General features: G+C 37.9%; 3 protein-coding genes across 3 annotated transcripts; 2 read left to right on the top strand and 1 right to left on the bottom strand.

Annotated features, from left to right (window-relative positions):
- Positions 1–2,757: 2,757 nt before the first annotated feature.
- Positions 2,758–3,429, bottom strand: LOC147557438 (uncharacterized). Its single transcript, XM_086658858.1, has one exon. The coding sequence runs from the start codon at positions 3,427–3,429 to the stop codon at positions 2,758–2,760; it is 672 nt and encodes a 223-aa protein (XP_086514984.1).
- A 3,269-nt stretch (positions 3,430–6,698) lies between these two features.
- LOC147557437 (uncharacterized) lies at positions 6,699–7,436 on the top strand. Its single transcript, XM_086658857.1, has 2 exons — positions 6,699–6,776; positions 7,014–7,436. The coding sequence occupies exons 1-2, from the start codon at positions 6,699–6,701 to the stop codon at positions 7,434–7,436; spliced, it is 501 nt and encodes a 166-aa protein (XP_086514983.1).
- Positions 7,437–7,685: 249 nt separating this feature from the next.
- LOC147557436 (callose synthase 5-like) lies at positions 7,686–26,517 on the top strand. Its single transcript, XM_086658292.1, has 44 exons — positions 7,686–8,061; positions 8,300–8,341; positions 8,536–8,771; positions 11,159–11,259; positions 12,585–12,706; positions 12,791–12,887; positions 12,988–13,098; positions 14,409–14,537; positions 14,636–14,728; positions 14,909–15,000; positions 15,122–15,248; positions 15,361–15,498; positions 15,586–15,662; positions 15,771–15,849; positions 15,926–16,051; positions 16,306–16,420; positions 17,224–17,558; positions 18,555–18,607; positions 18,723–18,783; positions 18,918–18,999; positions 19,082–19,131; positions 19,267–19,353; positions 19,787–19,909; positions 20,006–20,100; positions 20,203–20,287; positions 20,368–20,528; positions 20,706–20,829; positions 20,943–21,037; positions 21,147–21,270; positions 21,356–21,507; positions 21,769–21,878; positions 21,983–22,108; positions 22,187–22,255; positions 22,339–22,528; positions 22,652–22,763; positions 22,957–23,076; positions 23,150–23,265; positions 23,382–23,465; positions 23,903–24,015; positions 24,117–24,346; positions 24,765–25,562; positions 25,645–25,695; positions 25,817–26,002; positions 26,117–26,517. Exons 3-44 carry the CDS (start codon positions 8,585–8,587, stop codon positions 26,345–26,347), a joined length of 5,757 nt encoding a protein of 1,918 aa, XP_086514418.1. The 5' UTR covers positions 7,686–8,061; positions 8,300–8,341; positions 8,536–8,584; the 3' UTR covers positions 26,348–26,517.
- The last annotated feature ends 1,260 nt before the right edge of the window (positions 26,518–27,777 follow it).

The following is a 27,777-nucleotide window of genomic DNA, read 5'->3' as shown; positions in this document are numbered from 1 at the left end:
TACTGTAACCATATAGAAACACATGAACATGCACTTCTCCAGTGTCGCTATGCTAGACTCATATGGTTCCTTTTCGCTATCTGAACGGATTATATTAGTTAAGTGAAAGACTGGATTTAGAAAGATTTGGAACCTACACAAGCTAGACTTTTTGCTAACATTCTTTGTCTCATATGGAAGGCCAGATGCGATAATTTCTTTCGTCAACCAATATCTAACCCTCAGCAAATTATTCACAAAATTCAGGAAATGCCAGCAACCATAAAAAATCACGACCACAAACTAACCCTGAATAGCAACGATGGTCCCCCCCCCCCCCCCCCCCACCACCCACGCCAACGACCCATACATCAAAATCAACATTGATTCATCCTACACAAAATCAACATTGATTCAACAGAAATAGCAGGCATCAGTATAGTCTACAATTCCCAAAACAAATTTATCACAACCATGTGAGATATTACCAGAGGAAGAAAGGGAAAAGTTTGTGAAGTTAAAGCAACTTTACGGAGTATAACTTGGGTACCAGTTCATAAAGTGGAATGCTTACACATCGAAAGTGACAACAAAAATATCGTAGATCACCTCTAAAACCCCAGCACGAAGATCCAATGGCAGTCCATAACACACATGACGAAGATTCGACGGCAAGCGGCGCATTTTAAAAGTATATTGTTCTCCTACATGTTGAAAATATTGGAAAGATCAATGGATTAATCGAACAGTAACAACTTTCTTCGTTGTGTCGTGGTATGGAGGCCACTGCCTTGAAAGTGATTTCGGAGTAACTTTGGTGCAAATTACTATTTCCGTTTACTCCCCAAGGATTGACCACAGCTTACCGCCTCTATCTGCACTGACAGAGAAAGTAATGGAGATTGCAAAACTCGAAGCTTTAGCAAACAGAGAGAGAAAGATAGCCGAATTGAGTTGTGTGTTTTTTCTCTTGATTTTGACCAATATATATAGCCTCTGAGAAAACCCTAACCGCCTAGGAAACGTGGTAGAGAAGTTATGAGTGTTGGAGATAAACTCGGAAACTAATTTGGATTAACCCTACGAAATCAGTTAGAGATATACTCAAACACTGATTAGGTTAATTCCACCGACTTAGTCAAAATCCGAGTTTAAGTGAAACTACTCTTCGTGGAAAAAGAGTCTTTTCATTATAAGCTCCCAAGCACTAGAGCACCCGAGCTCCCGGGCCTCCCATAAGCCCAAAGAGCCCAAATAGCCAAAGAGCCCAAATAGCTAAAGAGCCCAAATGGTTAAAAGCCCAAATGCCTCACATGTGTGCGCACGCGTGTGGGAGCCTTCTCTACTCCACCATGTGCTTTACAATGAGTTGTCACACAACTTATTATAAGACAACTTTAGTTTCACTAGTTGGAAGTTGTGGGACATTAGTTATCTAGAGAAAGAAAGCTTTGAATGCCATCTACTCTCTAGAGGTTGACCCCACCCATGTGCTAACTAGAAGACAAATAGTCTTGACTAGTAGTGAGTGGGTGAGGCTCACTTTCAATTAATTATAAGATGGTTATGGGCCCAACCAAGGAATCACCCAAATGGGCCCAACCAAGGAATCACCCAAATGGGCCCAACCATGATGCAAAACCCAACAATCCCCCACAAGATGGATATCAAAGACTTCTGACTACTAAGCTGGAATTAAGGGTGTTAGAGTTATACTCTCCTCCCCTGTCAGACCTAAACCTCTTTATTTTCCTGTCTAGTTGGTATTTTAATTCAGCCTTATAATTCAGAAAAGCTTCTTCATAGCTTCATCCTTAGACCTCAGGAGGTAAACTTTCGTGTACCTAGAGTAGTCATCTATGAAGGTAATGTAGTATCTCATACCTCCTCTGCTAGTTAGGTTTCTGAAGTCAACTAAGTCTGAGTTTACTTGTTCTAAAAGTTCTGTCGTTCTGTTTGTGACATTCTTAAAGGACAGTTTCGCGTGTTTAACTTCTACACATATGGGACATCTAGTGTGATCATCAAGATCGTCTGCAGTAATGATTCCATTCTCTTTAATTTTCTTAATGGAAGCGTAATTAACGTGTCCTAATCTACCATGCCAAATCAAAAGACTTAACGATATAAGCAGAACTATAATTATTATTAATTTCTTAATCGACGTTCACAACAAAAAGCCCCCCACTCAGATATCCCTTCCCAACAAAGATCCCATTCTTAGAGATTACAATTTTATCAGACTCAAAAACTAATTTTAAACTAGCTTTGTTGAGAAGAGATCCCGAGATCAGATTCCTCCTTAGGGTGGGCACGTAGAGAACATCGTTCAGAGACAGATTCTTTCCAGAGGTGAGTTTCAGAAGACCCTTTCCTTTGCCCATGATTTCAGCTTTTGCAGAGTTGCCCATGTAGACGCTGGATCCATCGTTCATCTCCTAGAAGGTCTGAAACATCTCTCTGTTTTCACACATATGCCTGGAAGCTCCTGTGTCGAGCGCCCATTCATGTTTGCTTTCCACCAGACAAGTCTCGGCTACTGCAGCAAAGATCTCTTCAGGTTTAGCAATATTCAGTACAGCATCGTTTGAGCGTTGGTCCTTCCTCTGGTTGCACTGGTACGCCTTATGTCCTGATTTTCCACAGACATGGCAGAAACCCTTCGATTTCTGGACCTTTGAGTTGGACTTGAGTCCTCTTGTCTTACTCTTTCCATACTTCTTCTTCTTATTAGTTTTTGACTTGTCTTTGTTTCCAGAGGGAACAGATTCGACCAAGTTAGCAGTAGAGTATTTCGAAAGAGAGGTTAGCAAACTTATCTTTGAGGCGATTTGCCTCTTCAGACCTCATGTGACTGATCAGCTCCTGAAGGGACATGTCCTTCTTCTTGTGCTTCAGATGGTTTCTGTAGTCACTCCAGGATTGAGGAAACTTTTCCAGCAGAACATTGGCTTGAAGGATTTCGCACATCTTCATGCCTTCAGCAAGTATTTCAGCAACCAGGTTCTCATAGACATGAACCTGCTCCATGATTGAAGAGTCATTGTTGATTTGGAACTGTAACCACTTTCCCACGATGTACTTCTTCCTTCCAGCATCATCAGCTCCATACTTCTTTTGAAGGGTATCCCAGATATCCTTAGCAGATTTGTAGTTGACAAACAAGTCGAATAACTTGTTGTCCATATGATTCAGCAGATGTCCTCGAACGATTTTGTTGTCTTTCTGTTGTTTGACAACATCACCATTCGAAGTAGATGACTTATCCTTAACAGGGGTAATATCGATGTCGATTGAAGAACCAGTGGATAAATCTTCGAACAAAATATAATCAACTTCGAGTTGTTCGAAGAAGATAAACAGCTTCTGTGACCACCTCTTGTAGTTAGTTCCATCAAGTGGGATCATCTTTGACATATCAGGTAGGGTTTTGAGATTGATAACAACCATTGATCAGAAAATCACTTTCAAAATTGTTGGAAATATTAGAAAGATCAATGGATTAATCGAACAGTAACAACTTTCTTCGTTGTGTCGTGGTATGGAGGCCACTGCCTTGAAAGTGATTTCGGAGTAATCTTGGTGCAAATTACTGTTTCCGTTCAATCCCCAAGGATTGACCACAGCTTACCGCCTCTATGAACACTAACAGAGAAAGTAATGGAGATTGCAGAACTCGAAGCTTTAGCAGACAGAGAGAGGAAGATAGCCGAATTGAGTTGTGTGTTTTCTTTCTTGATTTTGGCCAATATATATAACCTCTGTGAAAACCCTAACCGCCTAGGAAACGTGGTAGAGAAATTAAGAGAGTTGGAGATAAACTCAGAAACTAATTTGGATTAACCCTACGAAATCAGTTAGAGATATACTCAAACACTGATTAGGTTAATTCCAGCGACTTAGTCAAAATCTGAGTTTAAGTGAAACTACTCTTCGTGGCAAAAGAGTCTTTTCACAATAAGCTCTCGAGCTCCCGAGCCCCGAGCTCACGGGCACATGGGATCACTGGCTCACGAGCACACGGGCTCACGGGCACCCAGGCTCACGGGCAACCAGGCTCACGGGCACCCAGGCGCACGGGCTCACGGGCCACGACCCAAAGGCCCATAAGCCCAAATTGCCAAAGAGCCCAAATGGTTAAAAGCCCAAATGCCTCACGGGCACCCGTCACAGGCACACAGGCACCTGGGCTCACGGACTTACGGGCCATGGCCCAAAGGCCCATAAGCCCAAATAGCCAAAGAGCCCAAATGGTTAAAAGCCCAAACGCCTCACATGTGTGCGCGCGCGTGTGGGAGCCTTCTCCACTCCACCATGTGTTTTACAATGAGTTGTCAAGCAATTTATTATAAGGCAACTTTAGTTTCACTAGTTGGAAGATATGGGACATTAATTGTCTAGAGAAAGAAAGCTTTGAATGTCATCTTCCCTCTAGAGGTGGAACCCACCATGTGCTAACTAGAAGACAAATAGTCTTGACTAGTAGTGAGTGGGTGAGGCTCACTCTCAATTAATTATAAGATGGTTATGGGCCCAACCAAGGAATCACCCAAATGGGCCCAACCATGATACAAAACCCAACACTACATATCTCGCAAGGCTAATACCAAGGCAGACAAACTAACTAAATGGGCGCGCCGACAACAAAAAGCTTATTCATGGAATTCCTACCCAGCTTTCATTCAGTGATAGTTTGTTTCAGTCCTTTTGTTTTTTCGTTTAGTCAACGAAAAAAAGCCAAGCAGTTTGAGCAATATGTTCTGTAGAGCCTCTTATATGAGATAATACCGATCTAAGCCCATGCAATGTCTCTGTGGCCTCGACAACCTGCTACAGAAACCTACTTTGTTTGCTTGGTCTCAGGAGGCCAAGAAATTTGAGAGGAAAAAAATTGTGATATTTTTTCTACTAAATAAAGATAAGCTAGAAGAGAATCAAGTTTCATCAATACACAATAACCAATAATATTATTTCATCTCATACATGAAAGTATATGCCAAAAGTAGTCGTCCATTTGATATTGTCATGTCTCGGAAATTATCTATTGGAAATTTCATATTTAATTTGGACCAAAAATGATGGTTCCATTATATAAGGAAGTGGACCTATTTGCCCCTCAATAAAAAAATTTCAAAAAACAAGGTCTATGTTTTTGGGAAATATAAAAATTTTCCGAGGGAGAAATTTTTGGGTGGAAACAAATTTTTTTTGGTTCTTCCAAACACTACCCAAGTTTTTATTGTCTTCTTCCTTCCAACCAACATCAACTCCGGCGACTTCTACAATACTCCGGTGATCTCCACCATTAATACCGACTAACTCCACCTTCAAACCAGCCATCTCCTTTTTTTCTTTCTCTCTTTCCTTCTCGTTTTTCTTTTTCCTCTTTCTCCCTCCCTCCTCTATCTTCTCTCTTAAGTCCGGCAAAGGCCGGGAGAGCCCTTCGCCGGAATCTCGTCTGGTTTTCCGGATGAGGAGTCGCCTGTAAAACCAGACGAGATGCCTTCGACTAAATCTGGTTTTTCCAGATCCAGACGAAGGTATGGTTCCTTCGTGTGGATCTGGAAAAACCAGATTCAGACGAAGGCATCTCGTCTGGATCTGGAAAAACTAGATTCAGACGAAGGCATGTCGTCTGGTTTTCTAGGAGAGAGCCCTTCGCCGAATTTAAGAGAGAAAGAGAAAGAAGAGAGGGAGTAAGAGAGAGAAGGAGGGAGAAAGAGAGAGAAGGAGGGAGAGAGAAAGAGGAGAGAGAACAGGCAAAAAAGTGTCGCCGGCCATTAGCTTAACTCCAGCCGGCGACTTATTTCTGGCGATTTCAAAATTATGTTTGGGGGATAGCTTTTGAGTTTTTCCCCCTCTTCCCCGGAAACTTTTCCGCTTTCCCCAAAACGCTGGCCAAAAACAAATGAGATGAGAAAATCCATAAAACCCCATGTGGTGTGTAGAAAGAATTTAATTAATCAAATATATGTATCTATAGTGAGCTTTGCAAGAATTTGTAAAACTCGCACCAAACCCCCCACACCCTTTGACAATCTCTAACTATCCATAAACCGCAAACCATTTCTTCCTTTTCTCCCATTTTCATATTGATTATCTTTTTTCAAAATCGTTAGATTTTTCGTGGTCTTTTTTAATGAAATCATCTATAGTGCGCTAATCGAAAGGTTGGCTTCAAAATATCTACATTTTTTTATTAGACACTGGTTTCTAAGAATCCTACTTTTTATTATGATTTTATCTTTTGATATTTCCGAAGTGGGTAAATCATTGAAAAAATGCCCTTCACCGATTTTTGGTTAATGTCGAGTGATTTGTAAGCAGGAATCTTTTCTCTCAAATCTGAAAAATTCGAGTAGTCTCGGACTCAAACCAGTCTGATGCCTTCGGACTGGTTCGAGTCTGAGAATAGATCATTAGTCCAAAAAAGTAGTAGCGCCTATAGCTGTCGAAGGTCAAATGAGATTGACTAAAGTCAATTCCTTTTTTACGGGAGAAATAGCAATTTCTAAGAGCATCTCCTATGGGACAATCGATGTCTAACACTTAGAGTGTCACATCTGACTTTTTAGAGTTTTTGGGCCAAAAAATCGATGAATCCGAAGATTCAAAATTTCATTTGGAAGTTGATACATGGAGGACTAGCGACTCTCAACAATATTGGTAAGAGAATTCATCATATTAATCAATCATGTATCATGTGTAACCAAGGTGAAATGGAAACGAGTACACACCTGTTTGGTAAATGCCCCCTTTTTATAGATCTGAACATCAAGGCAGGGACCATAGATCTGGTAAGCAGGTTCGAAGATCCAATCAAAACATTGAAATTTTTACTTCAACAAAACGAAAGAGCTAACAAAGAATGGTTTACTCTTACCTATCTGATGTGGGAATGGTGGAAGTTGAGATGTGAGAAACATTTCAACCAAAAGGAGTCGGATTTAGAAAGATGTTGGTGGAGTACTAGAGAATCTTTGAGGTCTGTTCCTAACTTAAACAATCCTATGATCATTGATAATGTTTTGCAGGTAGGAAGATGGTGCCCTCCTCCTCTCGGTTCCATTAAAATCAACTTCGATGGAGCTTACAGAGAAGACAAAGCTTCTTGTGCTGCTCTAGCAAGAGATTCGACCGGTCGGATCTTAGGGACGACAAGTAGAGAGATCATGCCTAAATCGGCGCTGTACAGCGAGATGAAAGGATTGGAGTGTGCCCTAGAATTGGGCGAAAGTTTAGGGTTTGTGGATTTTATAGTGGAATGCGACTCACAGGTGTTGATACACTTACTCGCAACCGTTGATAGTGAGGTTCCATGGAGAATCATAAATGAGATCGACGGTTTACGATCAAGGGTTAATATACTCCGCGTCAAAGTGGTGTATTGTAACCGTATCTTTAACCAAGAAGCGCATGCATTGGCAGCTTCGGTTACACCCCATCAAGAAGTTTAATCTTGTTTTAGTACCTGCAGTTCATCCAGTTATAAGTTTAGTCCGGGATTGTATGTCTTTTATTATTTTTTGGACTATGTTGTAACTTTTATCAGTTAATAGACTTTCCGTTCAAAAAAAAAAAAAAAATAGGGAATTTTTTGAAAACCCATATGCCATTAATACCAGAAGATTACATAACCTCAATAGGGAATTATGTCAGTTCATTTGCCATTTAAAAAAAACCTCTAAAGGGATGTCTGTTCATTTGCCATTTTAAAGTCTCTCTTCCTTTCCTTCTAAACGGACGGAAATTTGTTCAACATGTACGATGATGATAGAAAATACACAAACCTCTCAACCCCCTACCCTGTAAATGGCCTCTCTCCTTCCTTGTCATACCCATTAGGGCCATTACCCATCAAAAGAGAAAGAGACTGAATCCATGCCTCATTAATATAGTTATTACAGGCAATAGAACTAATCAAGTAACCAACTTCCCTCCTTTATTTTCGCACTTCATTCCTCTTTCTCTCTCATCCGTTAATCTTTCTCTTTTTTTCTCTCTCTATTCTTTTTCTTCCTCCTCCTCATCTATTGCCTTTCTCTATTGCCATTAGCTGAAGAGCTCGTTCTCCTTCGAGAGGTACGTACCAGCCCTCTCTCTCTCTCTCTTTCTCTTTCCATCTAGATATAATTTTTGTTCACCAGATTTGCCTAGAGAAGCAAGGTGATCGACCCTTTTTGGATGTATATATATATATCCCTTTCCAAACTAATCACTCTCTCTATATTATATGAATATATTAAGAGAGAAATTTCCTTTCTTTGTTGGTTAATTTTAAATCTAATTGAGAACATCATTTCTTCCCATCAATCCGCAGGTGGAGACGAGCTCGAAAGGCATAAGACAAAAATAATTCATTGTAAGTTTCTATCACTAGAAATGTAGATGCATGAGAGATCAAGCTATATATTTATGTATATAATCAATCTCTTGGTCTTGGATATTTGTGTTGTTTTAGGGTTTCATGTCTTTACATTTTCTGTCTGTTACTCGTTTTCCACGTACTCATATTTTTAAACAAATGGAGTATTTATCATCACTTTTGGTGAGCAGGATCTGTAATAGTAGTAAAAATCAAGGGGATAGGTAGAGGAAGGAGGAAATGTCAACGGGCCCAGAGTCAGGCCCACAAGGGCTACAAAGGAGGCCATCAAGAAGTGCAGCAACAACCACATTCTCCATGGAGGTTTTTGACAATGAGGTTGTTCCTTCATCTCTAGGCAGCATTGCTCCCATCCTCCGTGTTGCCACTGAAGTTGAATCAGAACGCCCTCGAGTTGCATATCTTTGTAAGCATATCTATTATTTTATTTTATTTTAAAGTAAACTGCATTAGATTAATTCAAAGTATCGTTACAGTGGATATCTTTGCAGCTAGATAAGAGATCAGATTGACACAAATACTTAGAAGTATATTATGTCTCCTAGACCATTTAGCCAATTGTCCGACTCTTTCTCAGAGGATCTATTTATGTAATTAAAAGTACCAAATACAAAGGAAACACACAATGATTTGATATTCTTCAAACTAGAAATAGATGTCCAGTGTCCTTGGGAGTGATCATTTGATTGACCCTTGAGGTGAGGTAGGATTTCCTTGAGTCGCCAAAGAAAACACCTTCTTTGTCTTTTAGCAATGGCCCACTTGACTGTTTCAAACACCTTTTTTGTCTTTTTAGCAATGGCCCACTTGACTGTTTCTCTGAGGGCCATTGCTTTGTCTCCGTCTACTGATCTACATTTTGTGGTTGATGCTCTGGAGGCAATGCAGCTTCCTGTATGTGTATAGGCAACAACTGCATACGCAAGCTAGTTTAGTTATTCATTTTTATATTAATTAATTTTTACTGTCTTTTTTGAGATTGGACTTGAATTTTTTGAAATTGGACTTGAAGAGCCATTACATTTGAATGACATGTATAATATACAATACGTTACGAATTTGAACCCACACTATAACTGCCAAGTCATCTTAGATCCTAATGGCCATATAAAGACCTAAAGGGCCATTTTAGGGGGGCATGAAAGTCTATCTATTCATACATCTCCTTTATTTATTGCCTAAATACATAAGATAAATCTTGATGATAAACTGTTTACATCGAGACTCAATCCCAAGATCTTATTTACTTAAGAGGGAGTGCCCAAACACTGCACCGCATAGTGGTGAACACTTTGCTCCTTTTATATATTCACCCAGATTTTGTTTAGATCGGACTCGAATAGTCATTACATTTGAATGACATTGATACATCATGAATAATACCCACTGCATTATGTATCTGGATGAGCAATATAACCGCAAATTAAGACATCTTTGGCTAGAAAGGTCATATAAAGACCCTTAGGGTCATTCTAGGAGGCCTGATAGCTCATCTATTTCTACCTCTACTTTATTCATCCAGACTCATCACTTTAGTCTTATCTATATTTACTAATCAAGTCATATTTTGCTCTAGATAGAAAATATATATCTTAGAACAAAAGGTACTAAAAAAAAGTTCACCCTTTAGTGATTCCAAGCAAGCATGAATCGAACCCCCTCCCCTCTAATGGCCAAAATTCAGAAAGGAAATCAGTGAAAGATGTTTTCTGTGAATTCTTTTTGTTTTTTTTTGTAAACTCACCTCTTACATAGATGTTTTTTTATTCTGTGACTTGACTTATCTCCACCAATTAACTAATGTCTTTTTTTTGTTGAAAAGAAAATGCAATAAACTTGAAACACAATCTACAATACACAAAATATAAATCAAAATTACAGAACTGAGAAATTGCATGAAATATCTTTGATCCGTAAAGCAATCTTCATTCTGTAGCTTGCAAATCTGATAACTCTCTTGAGAAATATACGCAATTTGATCTTAAAAGTCTGTCTGCTTGAAAATTAACTAATGTTCTTAGTTAAGTAAAAGAAAACCCAATCTCAAGGTTGTGTTGGTTGCAACTTTGGAATTCTTTAGGCAAATCAATATATTTTCGTTTCTCTTAGAGACTAACTTTTTTCTTAATAAATAAAATACAACCTAAACACAGTAGTTTGCTCTAGCATGGAGATAACCAAAATCTTAATCTAATACATATATCATAAAGTGAGGCTATGGTAAAATTATAATAGAAAGTGATGCAAAAGAACTCATCGACAGTATTACTAATACAACCACACCCCCTCCTTGGTGTCTCACTCTTTAGTTGATAACCGATCTCAAGAATCAACTGTCGAGTCAATTCAGTTTATCCATTGTCCACGTTGTTGCAACAAAGCGGCTCATGAACTTGCAGCACTAGTGGTGAACCAAAGAAGTGAAGAACCCAAGGAGAATGGAATAGTTCTAACCTTCCTTTATGCATTCAGACTTATCTATTGAGTGATATTGATTACTGAATGGAGTTAAAGTTTCTTTTTCGAAAGAAAAGAAGAATATAATACATATACTAATATTACGAATGAATATTACTATTTTATTTATTTTTGTGGTTAATTTTATTTATTATACGTTTCTCATTCAAGAAATCATGGACCTGTTACCTGATTCAAATTTGTGGTCATGTAAACTATTAGATATCACATCTAGACATACAACATAGGTAAATATGTATAAATATTGAGTTTGTTATAATCACGATTATGACTCATATTGGTTGTTTCTCCTTTGATTTCGGGAATCGAATGAAGGCCGATTCTATGCATTTGAGAAAGCTCATAGATTGGATCCAAGCTCTACTGGTAGAGGGGTTCGGCAATTCAAGACAACTCTCCTCCAACGATTAGAACGGGTATGTTAATAAAGATAAGATCTTATTATCGACTTGAGTCATTCAATTAGAAAATGTGATGTACCTGTAATTTTGTTGCTCGTGAAAGAGGAAGCATAAAGATTTTATTGTGCCGTGTAACATATGAGCATGAAAAAGGAAACCCTAAAGCCAAAGAAATATATTCAATTGTAAAATCCACCATATATCATCAGAGTGGAGCAAGCTCAGACTTCTGAATTGGTATTGATATTACTCGTTTTTCGTGATTTCAGACGACAAAAATTTAGAACTTGTCCCGAGCAGGAGATAAAACTCTACAATTTGTCCTACAACTCTATGTGATACTTCAAATCAATTGTCCTAGGCCTACATGAGAACATTCACAACTAGGAGGATATAATGTGTATAATAAGCATTTAGGATGTTATTGGCTCCCTACTTGAAGAGAGCACAACGAGTTCAAGATCACAAATATGGATCACCTACCTCCAACGTCTAGAACAATCACAATTAGGATGATAACATGTGGTTTAAAGTGTTGACATATACTCCAAAAGTTCTTGGAGATCCTAGGTTCGATCTCTAAAAGAAGTGGAATCCTTGGGTCATTTAGTTTGAGATTATTAGGGTAAAAATAGTTTAGTTGGGCTTTAGGCTATAGGTAGTTAGACTTTAGGTTTGTTCTTGTTAAATTTAACATTATCGTGCTTATCACATCTTTGATTTATCAACACCATTGCAATGACTACTGACATCGTAGTCAAATTCCAAAAATTAAAAAAAAATAAAGATAGAGAAATGTTAAATAAAAAAAAAATAAAGATAGAGAAATGTTATTTGGGCCAAAACAGGGGCCGCTCATAGCCAAAAAGCTAATATGACCGGTCCATTTGTCAGGGCATTTTTCTCTCTTCAACCATGACTCATGGAAGTCAGGTGTATCAATTTTCAAACTGTGATCGGCCACACATTTTCAAGCCGAATAACATTTTTCATAGCAACTTCATCCTAAGCCATTTCAACAAAAAAAAAACTTAATCCTAAGCCCCGGTACAGATGGTCATTGGTAGCTGTTAAAAAAATGTATAGTTCAATTGAACCCCCAATACTTGTTAATTCTCCAATAGAATCAGTTATTGAAGAAGTAAGAGGAGAAAGAAATTCACAGTTTGTCCTGCCACAAGAGAGAGAAGGGTCCAAGAATCCCTTCTCTCTCTCTTCTGTTTCTTGTTGCAAACAATAATGCCCTTTCTAATCCACAAGGCAGAAGATTCCCATTTGAACAATCATGGTGGTGGGTAATTTTATGTAATATGAATGTTTGATTAATGTGGTGAGGACAGGACAATGCATCAAGTTTGGCCTCTAGGGTTAAGAAGAGTGATGCAAGAGAGATTGAGAGTTTCTATCAGCAGTATTATGAGCATTATGTTAGAGCTCTTGATAAAGGGGAGCAAGCAGATAGGTAACTAATAACTCTCTCTTTTCAGTTTATTTGTTTTTTGGTGTGATACAAAATTTTTAATTCCCAAAGTTTGTAAAATATTAGGGTTCAACTTGGGAAAGCCTATCAAACAGCTGGTGTACTTTTTGAAGTACTTTGTGCAGTTAATAAGACTGAAAAAGTTGAAGAAGTTGCTCCTGAGGTTTACTCATTTTACTCTTATTCTTCTTCTTCTTAGAAATTAGAATTACCATTTTTATTCTAATGCTTTGAACTAATTGGGTCTGTTTCACTGTGAGAAGATCATTGCTGCTGCTAAAGATGTTCAAGAAAAGAAGGAAATCTATACCCCATATAACATTCTTCCCTTGGATGCAGCTGGTGCATCACAATCCATTATGCAGCTTGAGGAGGTAAATGTTATACTTCAATACGCATGATTTAATTTAAACTGCAACCTATATGTTTGATGAATGTAATCTCTACTTCCATCTCCACCTCAATTAGAGCTCATAAAGAAAATGGTTGTTTAATGACGGCCCACCAGGCCGCAAGCAGCAGTCTCAATGTAATTAGGGTCCGATAGCCTGGGTTTCTGTTGAATTGGGCGTGAGGCGAGCGCCTCGGAGAAGGCAGCTCCTGCCTATTTCTTTGTACTCCAGCACCTGCTACAGCCTAGAAGTCATCCATGTTACAATGTATATCTCTAATATCACAAGTATCAAGCTGCATCAGAAGTCATCTCATCATTCAATTAATTTAAATATCCAACATTCAAACAAGTAAACATTCATAATTCGAATACTATCATAGTAATTCATGATTCATTATCTCTAATTCATAAACGAGTGCAAAACCAACTCTGAATGTTACATATAAACAGTGAGAGTGAGGTGTTGTTTGACTGAAGAGCAAGGTGCTCCCTATTAAGTCGAACTTTAGAAGAAGGAAAAACAGAGGAATAAGAAGTGAATGTAATAACAAGAAGAGAAAACAGAGGAATAAGAGGTGAAGATAAGAAAGAAACAGAGGAAGAAGTAGAATAAGAAGAAGTAGAATAAGAAGAAGTAGATGAAGCTAACGAAGTCTATTCCTACCTTTGAAGTTAAAACAAGACCAGGTGATGACTATTGGAGTTTTGAAGATGAAGAAGTCTTCTCTTTCTCTCTTTTTTCTATAAAGAGTTGGTCTATTAGGGCAAAGAGGAGAGGGAAATTTGATTTTTTTTTTCTCTTTAATTTGGCCACTAGCAGTTGGGCTTGGATCCTGAATTTTGTGACCCCTCGTCACCTCATGTCGACTTGGAGTTTTCCTTGGCGAGACAAGACGATCACCTAGGCGCGTGATGCGCGTCTAGTTGACACGCGGAGAAACAAGGGAACTCAGCTCGAAATGAGACGATCCCCCTTCAGCAAGAGACGCCTAGGTGCGCCTTCCACAACATAGATCTAGGTCTAGTGGTACCAGTCCGGGCTACATGTTTTGATATTTTAAATCAGTGCTAAAAATCTGATGAGTTCATGGATCCATATCTTAGTGCTAGTAGTGAAGTATGTATTGGAACCTGTATAGCAGTTCAAATTTTATCTTGTATAATGTTGGACTCTTCTCAGTGGTTCAATTTTTTTGAGTGATTGCTTGTTGTTACTATAACAATTTTGCAAGATTTTGGATGGATAAAGGTTCACTTCCTTATTTTGTTTCATTTATGTTGTCTTACCAGGTTAAGGCAGCTGTAGGTGCTCTTTCTAACACTCGTGGCTTGAGTTGGCCTTCTTCGTTTGAGCATAATAGACAGAAAGGAGGAGACTTGGACGTTCTTGATTGGTTAAGGGCTATGTTTGGATTTCAGGTATTAAGGGTTCTACCTAATTAAGCGAAGAAAACAATAGAAACGGTTTTGAAGAATTAATGACTTTTTTTCCTTGATTTTGTGTTTGGTGTTCACAGAAAGACAATGTTAGGAACCAAAGGGAACATTTGATTTTATTGCTTGCGAATGTTCACACAAGGCTTGTACCCAGGCCCGAGCCCCTCAACAAGGTGCATAATTTTCTCTTTATCCATGCATTTAACGCATGCCAAGGACGATGCTCTGAGTATTGTGCATAAGGATATTCACTTTTTATCTTTTCTATGGACGGATGATCCTGCATCTTCCTTATGAGAACTAGGGAATGTTTTTCCTTCTGATAAATAAACTCTAGTTTTTTCCTTGTGAAGCTTGATGATCGAGCCGTTGATGCGGTAATGTATAAGCTTTTCAAAAACTACAGGACATGGTGCAAATTCTTGGGAAGAAAGCACAGTTTGCGGTGAGATGTAGTAGAATCACATGTATTGTTTATTTTACAAATTTGTTGTATATGTTCATTTATATCATGGTTTTGCTATGGAAGCTATAAGTTTGGAATATATTATTTTTAATATTTGCAGGCTTCCTCAAGGCCAACAAGAAGTGCAACAAAGAAAAATACTCTATATGGGTCTTTATCTTCTCATTTGGGGTGAAGCATCTAATGTTCGATTTATGCCAGAATGCTTATGCTACATTTTTCATAATGTAAGCAGCAACAAAATAGAATTTCGATAATACTTCAGCTGTTTCTGTTTCACTGGTTCCGTAATAAATGTCAAAGTGCTTAGACTTAGAGCAAGATTCTGTTTTATCTCAGATGGCTTATGAACTCCATGGTCTATTAGCTGGAAATGTCAGCATTGTGACTGGAGAAAACATCAAACCATCGTATGGTGGTGATGATGAAGCTTTCTTGAGGAAGGTTATCACACCACTTTATCGTGTAATTGAGAAGGTAGGCTTCTGCTAAATCAGATCATCTATATCGTATATATCTGCCGCGCGTTCTACTTATAACAAACTGCTGATGTTAATAATCCAGGAAGCTCAGAAAAGCAAACATGGAAAAGCCTCTCACTCAGCTTGGTGCAACTATGATGATCTAAACGAATATTTCTGGTCTGTAAAAAACCCGATGTGTTAAATATAAGACAGAACTTAACATCTTAGTGGACAGACTGTTGATCCCTCATTGCTTTAACCATTAAATGTGTCAACATCTTTCAGGTCATCTGATTGCTTTTCGTTGGGTTGGCCTATGCGAGATGACGGTGATTTCTTCAAATCAACTCGAGACATGACCCAAGTAAACTTCCTTTAAATCACTTAATCATCTTCTTACATAACATAAACTGCTTACCACTTTGAAACTGCTGATTCAGGGGAAACGAGCTGCTCAAAGAAAATCTGAAAGTACTGGGAAATCTAATTTTGTTGAAACCAGAACATTTTGGCACATCTTTAGAAGTTTTGATCGTATGTGGACGTTTTACGTGCTAGCACTACAGGTACTCAATCTATTCAAATGTACTATCATAAAACGTTCGTGTAGGGACAAGAACCAAGTTGCTATTTATTTAATTTTTCCCTTTAGTAGCAAAGGGGAGAGAAAATGTAAACGGAGTTAAAAGCATGAAAAATACGTTCCATATTTTTTCCTAACATCTTTCCTGAGATATAGAGATAAAGTAGAGATGAAATTAGGTGGTAGATAAATACTTGAAACTAAATTGACTAAGTGTCTTAAAATGTCTCACTGCAGGCTATGGTGATTGTTGCTTGGTATGGTGATTCACCTCTGGATATATTTCGAAAGGATGTCCTGTATAACGTTTCAAGTATTTTCATCACAGCGTCTTTTCTACGAGTCCTTCAAAGTAAGAATATTGTTACTGAGGTGTTTCTATTCCTAAATGTAGAAAAGTCATTGTTTTATTTCTATCTTGTAATCATTATTTCAAATGTTTCTTCAACGGCGTTTCTAGAAGAGTTGTCGAGGAGAAGGCCTATATTAATTGACTGAAATCTAGAGGTAAAAGGAGAAGGAAAATGAGTCTCTTGTCACTCTGTGGTGCTAGTTCATGGTTCCCATATCACACTCCATTATCTTTCAGGGATCCCCTAGAATTCGGTCCGTATTACTGTAGCTCTTGGATACTATGATACTTGCTTCTGATCATCTTAGTTCCAGTTTACCATTACAATTGCTGACATAGACAGCAAAGGTTGGAACCTCATTGTTTTCTTGTACAATAGAAAGCGTTGTAGCCCATTTAGTTGTTCCGTTAATTATGAAAACAACATAAGCTTCTATCAATGACTTGAAATAAAATTGTCTAATGGAGCACAGTTGAGGAATTTGTCTTTGGGGTTAGTTCTTATTAGAAATTTTAGCTAAATCCCGTTATTTGGCTGCTGGATGGTGATTCCTCTTTTTACTTAGCAGTATCACTGTTTTGGATGCCCATTTTACCAGAGGCTTGCTGATCTGTGGATGCCCTATTTCCTTCCCCTTTGTGCTTCCTTTCTTATATTTTACATATCTAATCATATTTTTGAAGCATTGCATATTTATTTGTATAAAGTGAGACACTACAAATTCTTTGTTTATCTTCTAAAATTTTCTTGTTTCTTTATCTCTTTCTTGTTTTCCTTTCTTTTTTTTTTTGCCTATTGGTAGGTATTTTGGACCTTGTCTTGAATTTTCCTGGCTACCATCGATGGAAGTTCACTGATGTGCTTCGAAACCTTCTTAAGATCATAGTTAGTCTCGCATGGGCCGTTATCCTTCCGTTGTGCTACATCCATTCTTCGTCGTCTGTTCCCGACAAAATTAAGGACTTGCTAACGTGGCTCCATCAAATAAGAGGAATACCACCTTTGTATATCATGGCCGTGGCTGTTTATTTGCTTCCAAATTTACTAGCAGCGATGTTATTTATTTTCCCAATGCTACGGAGGTGGATTGAAAACTCAGACTGGCATATCGTAAGGTTCCTTTTGTGGTGGTCGCAGGTGTGTCCCTTACTTTAGTATTCATTGTTCTTTTGGCCTTTTATGTTCTATTCCATTCATCTTAATCCATCTAATGGTTCCGTTTTGTTATGATGTTGGTATAAACTTTCTCTGCTTGAACACGAGATATTTCGGTTAAAAATGTTGCGTAAAGTACGAAAACAATCATATGGATTTTGTGTGGCACTCACATAATAAAGAAAACATTGTTAGACATTGCTTGAGTATATAGGTACAATTGTACTTTGTATAAAACACAGATCTAGGTTATCATCTTTTAAGTATAATGTAACGACGCTGAGTTAAAAAGTAAAATTTGTGAAAAAAATAAAAGTCCAAATATCTAAGGCGAGAAAATAATAGGTACATACAGGGTCACGCCCATGTTTTTTTTTTTCTAATCACCATGATTAATGCCTTGCTCCATTGTTGGATATCTATTTTTTCATCAATTCCCATGTACAGAGATACACAGATTTTAATGGTAGAAAGGTACTAATACATGTCAAGTAAACAAAATAACTGTCACGCAGCTGATCTATATAGGCTTCCATTTTCTTTTTTCTAGTTTTGATATCAGATGATTCATTCCCTATTAGATGTTTTATGCTCTACAAATTTTTAGTCCTTGACTTAAAAAATTTGAAACTCGAGACTAATAATTTCTTTATTGTCTAGTAGTACCTTCTAGTGATGATACCTATGAAGTGACAACTCAAATGTTGCTAGCCTAACCCAACAGATACTTAAGCATCGGTGTTTCTTGCTCTTGCTACAATTGTTAGGTTAATAGACACAGTTAAATCCTCATCAAATTGCAGTAGTCTGGAAAATCAGTTTTAGACACCATTTAGTCTTGCACAATGTTCACATGCAAAACTGAACAATATTAAGCAAGTCCGCAGTTAATTTTTCTTCTTTTTTTTTTCTTCTTTTTTGCTTTACTTGTACTTCTCTATCAGTGTTGATGACTAGTGCACTTGGCTTCTCCTGCAGCCAAGAATTTATGTTGGAAGAGGGATGCACGAAAGTCAGTTTGCTCTTATCAAGTGAGTCGAAATACAAATAAAGTCATTTTCACACTTTGGTGCTCTGACAAGAAGGATTTGTATAATGTTTTGGTTGATTTTGTTTCATCGTTTTATAATTGTTTTTCGTTTATAGGTACACTCTGTTTTGGGTGTTGCTTCTATGTTCCAAATTGGCATTCAGTTATTATGTCCAGGTAATGTTGCTTGTAGGATTTCAATTCTTATTTTCCTCGGAACACACTGGCTGAATTACCACTGGGTCATCAACTTTTCTTTTCTCCCTACTTGTCTTTTAGTGTGATATTTTTTATTCATCTTTTCTCATCAGATAAAGACATTGGTGAAGCCAACAAAGGATATAATGAGCGTTCGTCGTGTGAATTATGCTTGGCATGAATTTTTTCCCTATGGTATTTATTTACCCACTCTCACAAATGTTCTGTTTTTTTATTCTTTTGTATTTCGATGATAAATGTTCTTTCTTCAATGCAGCTACACACAACTATGGTGCCGTTGTTGCTCTCTGGGCTCCAGTAGTCTTGGTATAATTTACATTTCATCTTTGATAATTTTGATTCTATCTTCGCAGTACGGATTTTGGCTCAATTTTGCTTTTCAAGAACTTTTTCTCTTCCTTTGTACTTCAATGGATTCATGAAGTGGCAAGTTTTGTGCAGGTTTATTTTATGGATACTCAGATTTGGTATGCCATCTTTTCGACCATCTCTGGTGGTGTGTCTGGAGCATTTGATAGACTAGGGGAGGTAAGAAAGTGTGATATGCTTACAATTCTTGATGTTTTCTACTTGCATTAATGTTTCGAGGATATTATATTTCTAGGTTATGTTTGAGTGACAAAGAACAGCTTATTAACCGTATGGATAACTCTCTCAGGGCCTAGGTCATCACAACTATTTTTCCTCTTGACTCGATTTATGACTACAGATGAAGGACTACAAAACCCATAATAGTTTGTGAGCAGAGTAGCATCTGAATATTTCTTCCCTACCTCTTTCACTATTTTCTACAGCTAGAAACATCTGAACCTATATGTTATTATAGATCACCGCTCGAAGGAATCGCAATTTTCTGTTAGAATAATCGACTCCTATTCATTGCAAAGTCTGCTTAAAATTTTCCATTCGTAACACTATAGCTTAATGATTATCTATTGCCTTTGCTTTTGCCTTCTCATAGATAAGGACATTGGGCATGTTAAGATCACGTTTTCAATCTTTACCTGGAGCCTTCAACACATGTTTGGTACCTTCTGAAACGACTCGGAAAAAGGGCTTTTCTTTGTCAAAGAGCTTTGCGGAGGTTGTATCCTGTGTTTCAGTAATTCTGATATAAAATGCATGCTTGTGCATACAGAAGATTTTGTATTCTGATTTTATTTTCATCTTCTTTTGGCAGGTATCAGCGAGCAGGAGAACTGAAGCTGCAAAGTTTGCTCAGTTATGGAATGAAGTTATCTGCAGTTTCAGGGAAGAAGATCTCATAAGTGATAGGCAAGGATTAACCATGGGAAATTGGTTCTCTTTATGATTTTGTGTACCTTTCACTCTTTCAGTTCTGTGTAAGAATTAAACTAAGTTTGCCTTTTGATTCAGGGAAATGGATCTGTTGCTAGTTCCTTATATATCTGATCCAAGCCTGAAATTAATCCAGTGGCCTCCATTCTTGCTTGCCAACAAGGTTGGGTTTCTTACTTTTCGTTCTATTTTAATGTTTTTAGGGTGGCTATATTTTCTGGTGACTTTTAATTTTTGTCGCAGATCCCAATAGCATTGGATATGGCAGCCCAATTCCGGTCTAAGGACTCTGATCTATGGAAGCGTATATGTGCTGATGAATATTTGAAATGTGCTGTCATTGAATGCTACGAGTCATTTAAACTCATCCTGAACGTTTTGGTTGTTGGGGAAAATGAAAAAAGGTTGTTTTATTTCTTAGTGTCTAACATACCATACTGTTTACTTCAACTAGAAACAACTTAGGATTCTGGTTTAATGCTGCATGCCCTATACTCACATTAGATAGTTTAGGCTCCTACTGTTTGTTGTTTACTTGACCATTTTGGTATTAACATCTATTACTGTTTTCTATTTGACAGGATAATACATATTATCATTAAAGAAATTGAAGGTAACATTTCAAAGAATACATTTCTTGCGAATTTCCGAACGAATCCTCTACCTATTCTTTGCAACAAATTTGTGGATCTTGTGGGAATCTTGGTGGGTAATCTAAATTCTAAAACATACTATCCATTTTTGTAATATCTTCAGACGCTCTTATCTTCCATAATTTTTTAAAGAACGTAACATCGAGTTCGGTTTCCTTGTTTCAGAAAGAGGGTGATCCATCTAAGCGAGATACTGTAGTGTTACTGCTGCAGGATATGTTAGAAGTAGTTACTCGTGATATGATGGTTAATGAGATCCGGTTTGTGAAGTGTGCTTTTTTTGTATTTTTAGTTGAACCAAAATCCTCAAACTTCAGTAAAAGGTTTCAAGCTTACTTTGGCTCCTGTCCTGTCCAAATTGTTTTTCAGTGAATTGGTCGAACTTGGCCACGGTAGCAAGGATTCAGTACCTAGAAGACAACTTTTTGCGGGTACTGACCCGAAACCGGCTATTCTATTCCCTCCTATAGTTACAGCACAATGGGAAGAGCAGGTACGTAATTTTCCGCTCAGATTCGCTTTCTTCTGGGAATTTTGATTCTTATGTATATCACGGAGTTTCAATCATATTGTTTCAGATAAAGCGTCTCTATCTCCTATTGACAGTAAAAGAATCTGCTATTGACGTGCCAACAAACCTTGAAGCACGTAGAAGGATTGCTTTCTTTACAAACTCTTTATTTATGGACATGCCACGTGCTCCCCGAGTCCGTAAAATGCTCTCATTCAGGTATTATTTGGCTCTAATGCTGGAATAAACTTGACCTGAGTTGTTATCCTGTAGAGATACTTGTAGGTTAGCGCTGTATCACACTATCGACTTATTTATGTAGTCGCATTTGCTTAATTGCTTGTACAGACTTTTTTTTTGGTATTGTCAATCATCTTTTTGTTTCCAAGCATCTTGTAATATGGAAAGATCTGAAGCGAGCTTGCTGGATTAGCTCCTCTAGTGTTTGAAGTACTTATTTATTTTCTGCTCTATTTCCAGTGTTATGACCCCCTACTATAGTGAGGAGACAGTTTATTCCAAGAGTGAGCTCGAGCTGGAGAATGAGGATGGTGTCTCTATCGTATTTTACCTGAAAAAAATCTTCCCAGGTGAGAGCAACATATTCAAATAAACTGATTTTTACTTTTAATTTCCTAAAGGGTAAAGTATGGTAATGTGTTAATGGTTTCTCCTCCTTTACTTGATTCTTTAGATGAGTGGACTAACTTCATGGAGAGGCTCAATTGTAAAAGAGAAAGTGAGATTTGGGAAAACGAAGAGAACATCTTACATCTTCGCCATTGGGTCTCCCTAAGAGGGCAAACCCTGTCCAGAACTGGTAATAAACGAAATGAATTTTTCAATGACTTTATAGTATTTATGGAATATATTCTTATGGGTTTTGTTGTTTTTGCAGTTAGAGGCATGATGTACTACCGAAGGGCTTTGAAGCTTCAAGCGTTTCTCGACATGGCTTCTGAGAGTGGTAAATGAACAAAAGACGTCATATGTTTTGTTCGAGTGAATGTGGCTAATAGTATCTCATGATTTATTTTTGAATTTTTTCAGAAATTTCGGAAGGATACAAGGCAGTTACGGTTCCAACAGATGAAGATAAGAAGAGTCAGCGGTCACTTTATGCTCAACTAGAAGCTGTAGCTGACATGAAGTTTACATATGTTGCGACCTGTCAGAATTATGGAAACCAGAAGCGAGCTGGAGATCGTCGTGCAACAGATATTCTGAATTTGATGGTTAAGTATGTCCATCTCCCTAGATAGAATTCAAGGGCCTTTCTTTTCTATACATGTTTAAAATTCATTGCTAGGGTTATAATTTCATTCGGGAAGGTGGAAGCTAATCTCTGATCCTTTTGCTACAGTAATCCTTCCCTTCGTGTAGCATATATTGATGAAGTTGAAGAAAGTGAAGGTGGGAGAGTACAAAAGGTCTACTATTCTGTTCTAATCAAAAGTGTAGATAATCTTGATCAGGTAATCTTCCTTTACGACTTCATATTGAATCTCATACATACGCCACTTTCATCTACCACCATTTAATTTTTCTCGCTTCATTTTCGAGCTATTCTTTTCTAATCTAGACTGTGCTCCTCTTCGTACCACCACTTATCCATCTAAATTCGCCTACTAACGAGAATACTTGTGTTCCTATCGTTTTCTCCGAAAGGAAATATACCGGATAAAATTACCAGGGCCAGCAAAGATAGGGGAAGGAAAGCCTGAAAATCAGAATCATGCTATAATTTTCACTCGAGGTGAAGCTCTTCAAACCATTGACATGAACCAGGTAAGTAATTACTTAATTGTGCTTTGAGATTTCCCCCTCATCTGCTATGTAACTCAATTTCCCTTGGTTATAGGATAACTATTTGGAAGAAGCCTTTAAAATGCGTAATCTTTTGGAAGAATTTAACGAGGATCATGGAGTGCGTCCACCTACAATTTTGGGTGTCCGTGAGCACATCTTTACTGGAAGGTATGCCTAAATACATATAAGAATTTGCTATTCACTAGTTAGGAGTTAGAATTTTCTATTGCACGCATTTTATCATCTGGCAATGCTAACTGCAATTTTTTGCATGTGAACTACAGTGTTTCTTCTTTGGCTTGGTTTATGTCGAACCAGGAAACCAGTTTCGTCACTATTGGTCAAAGGGTCCTGGCAAGACCCTTGAAGTAAGTTCTATTTGTTACGTTCTCCTAGTTGCTGCCCTAATATTTGCATCAGTTCTAACAAAATATCTTGTAATTGCTTTCGTTTTGAGATTACAGTTTGCTTGACAAAACTATCTCTATGAGCCTATTCATTTTCTTTTGACGCGGGAAAACTTAAATTACAAACTGCCACTCACTGACTAATGTCTTACTCGCTTTATCTATTCCAGTCCCTAAGCTTCAATTGGTTAACAAATTTAATCTGAATAAAAATCTCAATAATAGTTTGCTTCGGCAGTCAGCATTTTAACGCAAGTATTCAGCAAAAAGTTACACATTCATCTGAATATTTGATTCAGATTACTAACATAAAATCACCTTTGATTTTACTAGCTGAGTGGGTTAAGGAGTTACATTATTCAATATTTTGATGCTCAGAGTATCTCGTTTGCTAATAGGGTTCGATTCCACTACGGTCATCCTGATGTGTTCGATAGAATTTTCCACATTACTCGTGGGGGCATCAGCAAAGCTTCTTGTGGTATCAATTTGAGTGAGGACATTTTTGCTGGTAATATGTTTATCTACACCTTTCCTAGATGTTCCTTGTTCAGTTGTTCCAACGTTTCTTTAAAGGTTCAACTCAAACTCTTTCTTCCTTTTCTTTCTTAGGTTTTAACTCTACCTTAAGGCGCGGAAATGTCACTCACCATGAATACATCCAGGTCGGGAAAGGAAGAGATGTTGGTTTCAATCAAATATCACTCTTTGAAGCTAAAGTTGCTTGCGGTAATGGAGAACAAATACTCAGTAGGGATATATATCGGCTGGGTCATAGATTTGACATGTTCCGTATGCTCTCCTGTTATTTCACTACTGTTGGATTCTACGTCAGCTCAATGGTAAGAAACTCTACCAAACTTACATATACATAGTAGATAATATTTGGATTCAGAAGAATTATAGAAGTTGATATTCAGCCACAGCAAATTGTACAGTTGCCGTTTTACTCGTTTCTCATAAAACATATCAGAACTAGAAAGCTCATGAGAAAACAGTATCTCAATCTGGAGTTTCACCATGAATTCTTCATGCATATAAAGGTCATGCATTGTCGAATTACAGTTTACTAAGAGTTATGGTGTTAATTTCATAGCTGAGAGAGTCAAATATTTGCTCCACCTGAAAAGCTCTCAGCATGTCTTGTATTTCAAATGTAACTTCATTTGAGCCTCAAAAAGATGGACAGAATAACAAGAAACAGAGAAGGTGTAGGAAATATTAGTAATATTCTTTCTTTGGTGATGTTACCTTTTGCAGATGGTAGTCCTTGTAGTTTATGTTTTCTTGTACGGAAAACTTTACCTGTCATTAAGTGGTTTAGAAGATTCAATTATGAAGTTTGCAAGGGCCAAGGGAGATGATCCTCTGAAAGCAGCCATGGCATCACAATCCCTTGTTCAGATAGGTCTGTTGATGGCTTTGCCAATGGTCATGGAAATTGGACTTGAAAGAGGGTTTAGAACTGCTATGAGTGACATCATCATCATGCAACTTCAACTGGCAGCTGTCTTCTTCACGTTTTCCCTTGGAACGAAGACCCATTATTTTGGACGTACAGTTTTGCACGGTGGAGCCAAATACAGAGCTACGGGAAGAGGGTTTGTGGTTCGACACGAGAAATTTGCCGAAAATTATAGAATGTATTCTAGGAGTCATTTTGTGAAAGGATTGGAGCTAATGATATTACTAGTTGCTTATAGAATATATGGTTCTGCTACTTCCGACTCTTCAACTTATCTTTTGTACACAATCTCGATCTGGTTCTTGGTCATATCTTGGTTATTTGCACCATTCCTTTTCAACCCATCGGGATTTGAGTGGCAGAAAGTATACGAGGATTGGGAGGATTGGTCAAAGTGGATACATAGTCGAGGAGGTATTGGTGTACCAGCAAATAAGAGTTGGGAGTCATGGTGGGAAGAGGAACAGGAGCACCTCCAATACACTGGCCTATCTGGAAGGATCTGGGAAATCATCCTCTCATTCCGTTTCTTTCTCTTCCAGTATGGAATTGTATATCATCTACACGTCGACAATAATAACAAAAGCATCGTCGTGAGTATCTTATTACTACGTACTCTTCCACCATATTGTTGCTTTTTCCCCGTACTAATTTTACGTTGCAATTTTCTCTTAGGTTTATGGTCTCTCTTGGCTTGTCATTGTTGCTGTTATGATTGTCTTGAAGGTGAGATAGATGTCCAATCTGACAGTTTTCTCAGTACATCAGAGAAATTCAATTTCCTCTCATGCTTAATTTTCGATTCATTCATTCTGTGGGATATTAATATACTTCCATACCTGTACAGATAGTGTCGATGGGTAGGAAAAAATTCAGCGCTGATTTCCAGCTTATGTTCAGACTGCTAAAGCTTTTCCTATTCATGGGTTCCATTGCAACACTTGGAGTCTTGTTTTCGTTGCTTCATCTCACTGTAGGAGACATATTCGCCAGCCTTCTGGCCTTCATGCCAACAGGATGGGCACTTTTGCAGGTCACTCAATCTAAACTGCATACCTGTTCTTCCTTTTAGAGCTTTCTTGTTTTAACACTCTTCATTCGGAATTATATATATATAAATTTAAATTTTTCTTTTTTGTTTGTGCAGATATCACAAGCGTGCAAGCCGGTTATGAAGGCACTAGGCTTGTGGAGTTCAATAAGAGCCCTAGCGAGAGGATATGAGTACATTATGGGACTAATTATATTTGCACCCGTGGCAGTTCTGGCCTGGTTCCCGTTTGTATCCGAGTTCCAGACAAGATTGCTCTTCAACCAAGCTTTCAGCAGAGGGCTTCAGATATCACGTATTTTGGCTGGTGGGAAGAAGCAGAACTAAGTCCAACTATTTTGATATTATTACTTCTAACACAAGATCATAGATCCTGTACACTTTCTGGCATTGCCTTTTGATTTCCGAAAAACAATTTGTGATTATATTATTATACGAAAATAACTATGTATAGCAATTGTTGGTCTCTTCGTACCCAGATTTCATTGTTGTGAGAATACAACAGATTAGTTCAGCCTAATGAGACCGAAATGTCCCAGTCTTATATTTACTTGAGGCAGAAACATGGTGGAGAAGTAGGGCTTTTTGGGTTTACCCCTGATACTAATTGGTAATTGAGTTTACCTCCCTCGGTAATTGGGATTTGAGTTTATTTTTTTTTGTTAAGAACACTAAGACAATGTTTCACACAGAATATGAGGCTAGAGTTCTAGGTTTGAGTTAAGGTAATGGGTAAAAATGTAATGTGAAGGTTGAAAAGAAGATTCAAACCCTCTCTCTGTGTAGAACATATTAGATACTGATTGTTTTGGCTCCCAATCTATCTATCAGATCTTTCAGGAAAGAAGAGAAATGGAGAAAGATTATCAAAAGTTGTTAACTCATTTTGAATAAGCATGTGCTTATATCTTGACTGAATCTAGCCTGTTACAAGTTCAATTGGCAATGGAAAAGGGTTTGCCTTAGGCGCCTAGGACAATTGTGCCAACCCCCTCAGTTCCAGGTTTGGGAGACTGACTTCCTTTAGATTCGACCTCCCTTGCTGACTTGACGTGGGTTGCCCCACGGGCTTTTGGCCTTCTCTTGACTCATTGACCATAGTCAACTGATGACCATTTTTTGTATCATCACGAGTCACGTCGCTCTTTGGTCGAAAGTAAAGAAGCTGAGGAGAAGAGATTAGAAGTCTTTCCTTTGGCTTTCTCTCGTGCATGTGATCCAAATGTGGATTATGATGATGCCATAAATAATTTAAATAGATAATTGAATAAGTCTTTAAAGTTTCGAGTATACTTGAGACAGGGCTATGCGTGAAGGCCGACTGTTCTCCGTGTGACTTAAATATTTAGGTAGCGCTGATTGTAAAGTGTGCGTATTTTAGAACTCTTTTTTAAGGGCTGCATTGCAGGGTTGTTTTGCCGAGCTTGACTTTACCGAGCTCGTCCGCGTGTCTATTTGCATTCGTGTATCATTAAAACTTTGCTTCGAACGACGAATTTCATTCCTTTACTCTTTGATCTTTTGATGTTAGACGCTTGATCTTCTGATCACGCGCTTTCTGAATTCGTCTTTGGGGTAAACTGATCACGTTACCTTCTCTATTCGCGTGGGACGCGTGTTTTTCTTTTATTGGCGCACGACTCTAATCATTTCTTGCCAGTTTAATGTCATGTCCGACTGAGTTAGAGTTCCGTCGCGATTTCTTGTAGTGTCATTATTACTTGGTCAATTTTTGACACACTTTTGATTCCTTAACG

This window comes from Eschscholzia californica, unplaced genomic scaffold (assembly GCF_041429995.1).
Source record: "Eschscholzia californica isolate CP2 unplaced genomic scaffold, dmEscCali1.0.p SCAF_2, whole genome shotgun sequence".
In the NCBI taxonomy this organism is placed as follows: domain Eukaryota; kingdom Viridiplantae; phylum Streptophyta; class Magnoliopsida; order Ranunculales; family Papaveraceae; genus Eschscholzia; species Eschscholzia californica.
Note: the sequence above shows the minus strand (reverse complement) of the source record. Positions and strands in the feature narration are given on the sequence as shown.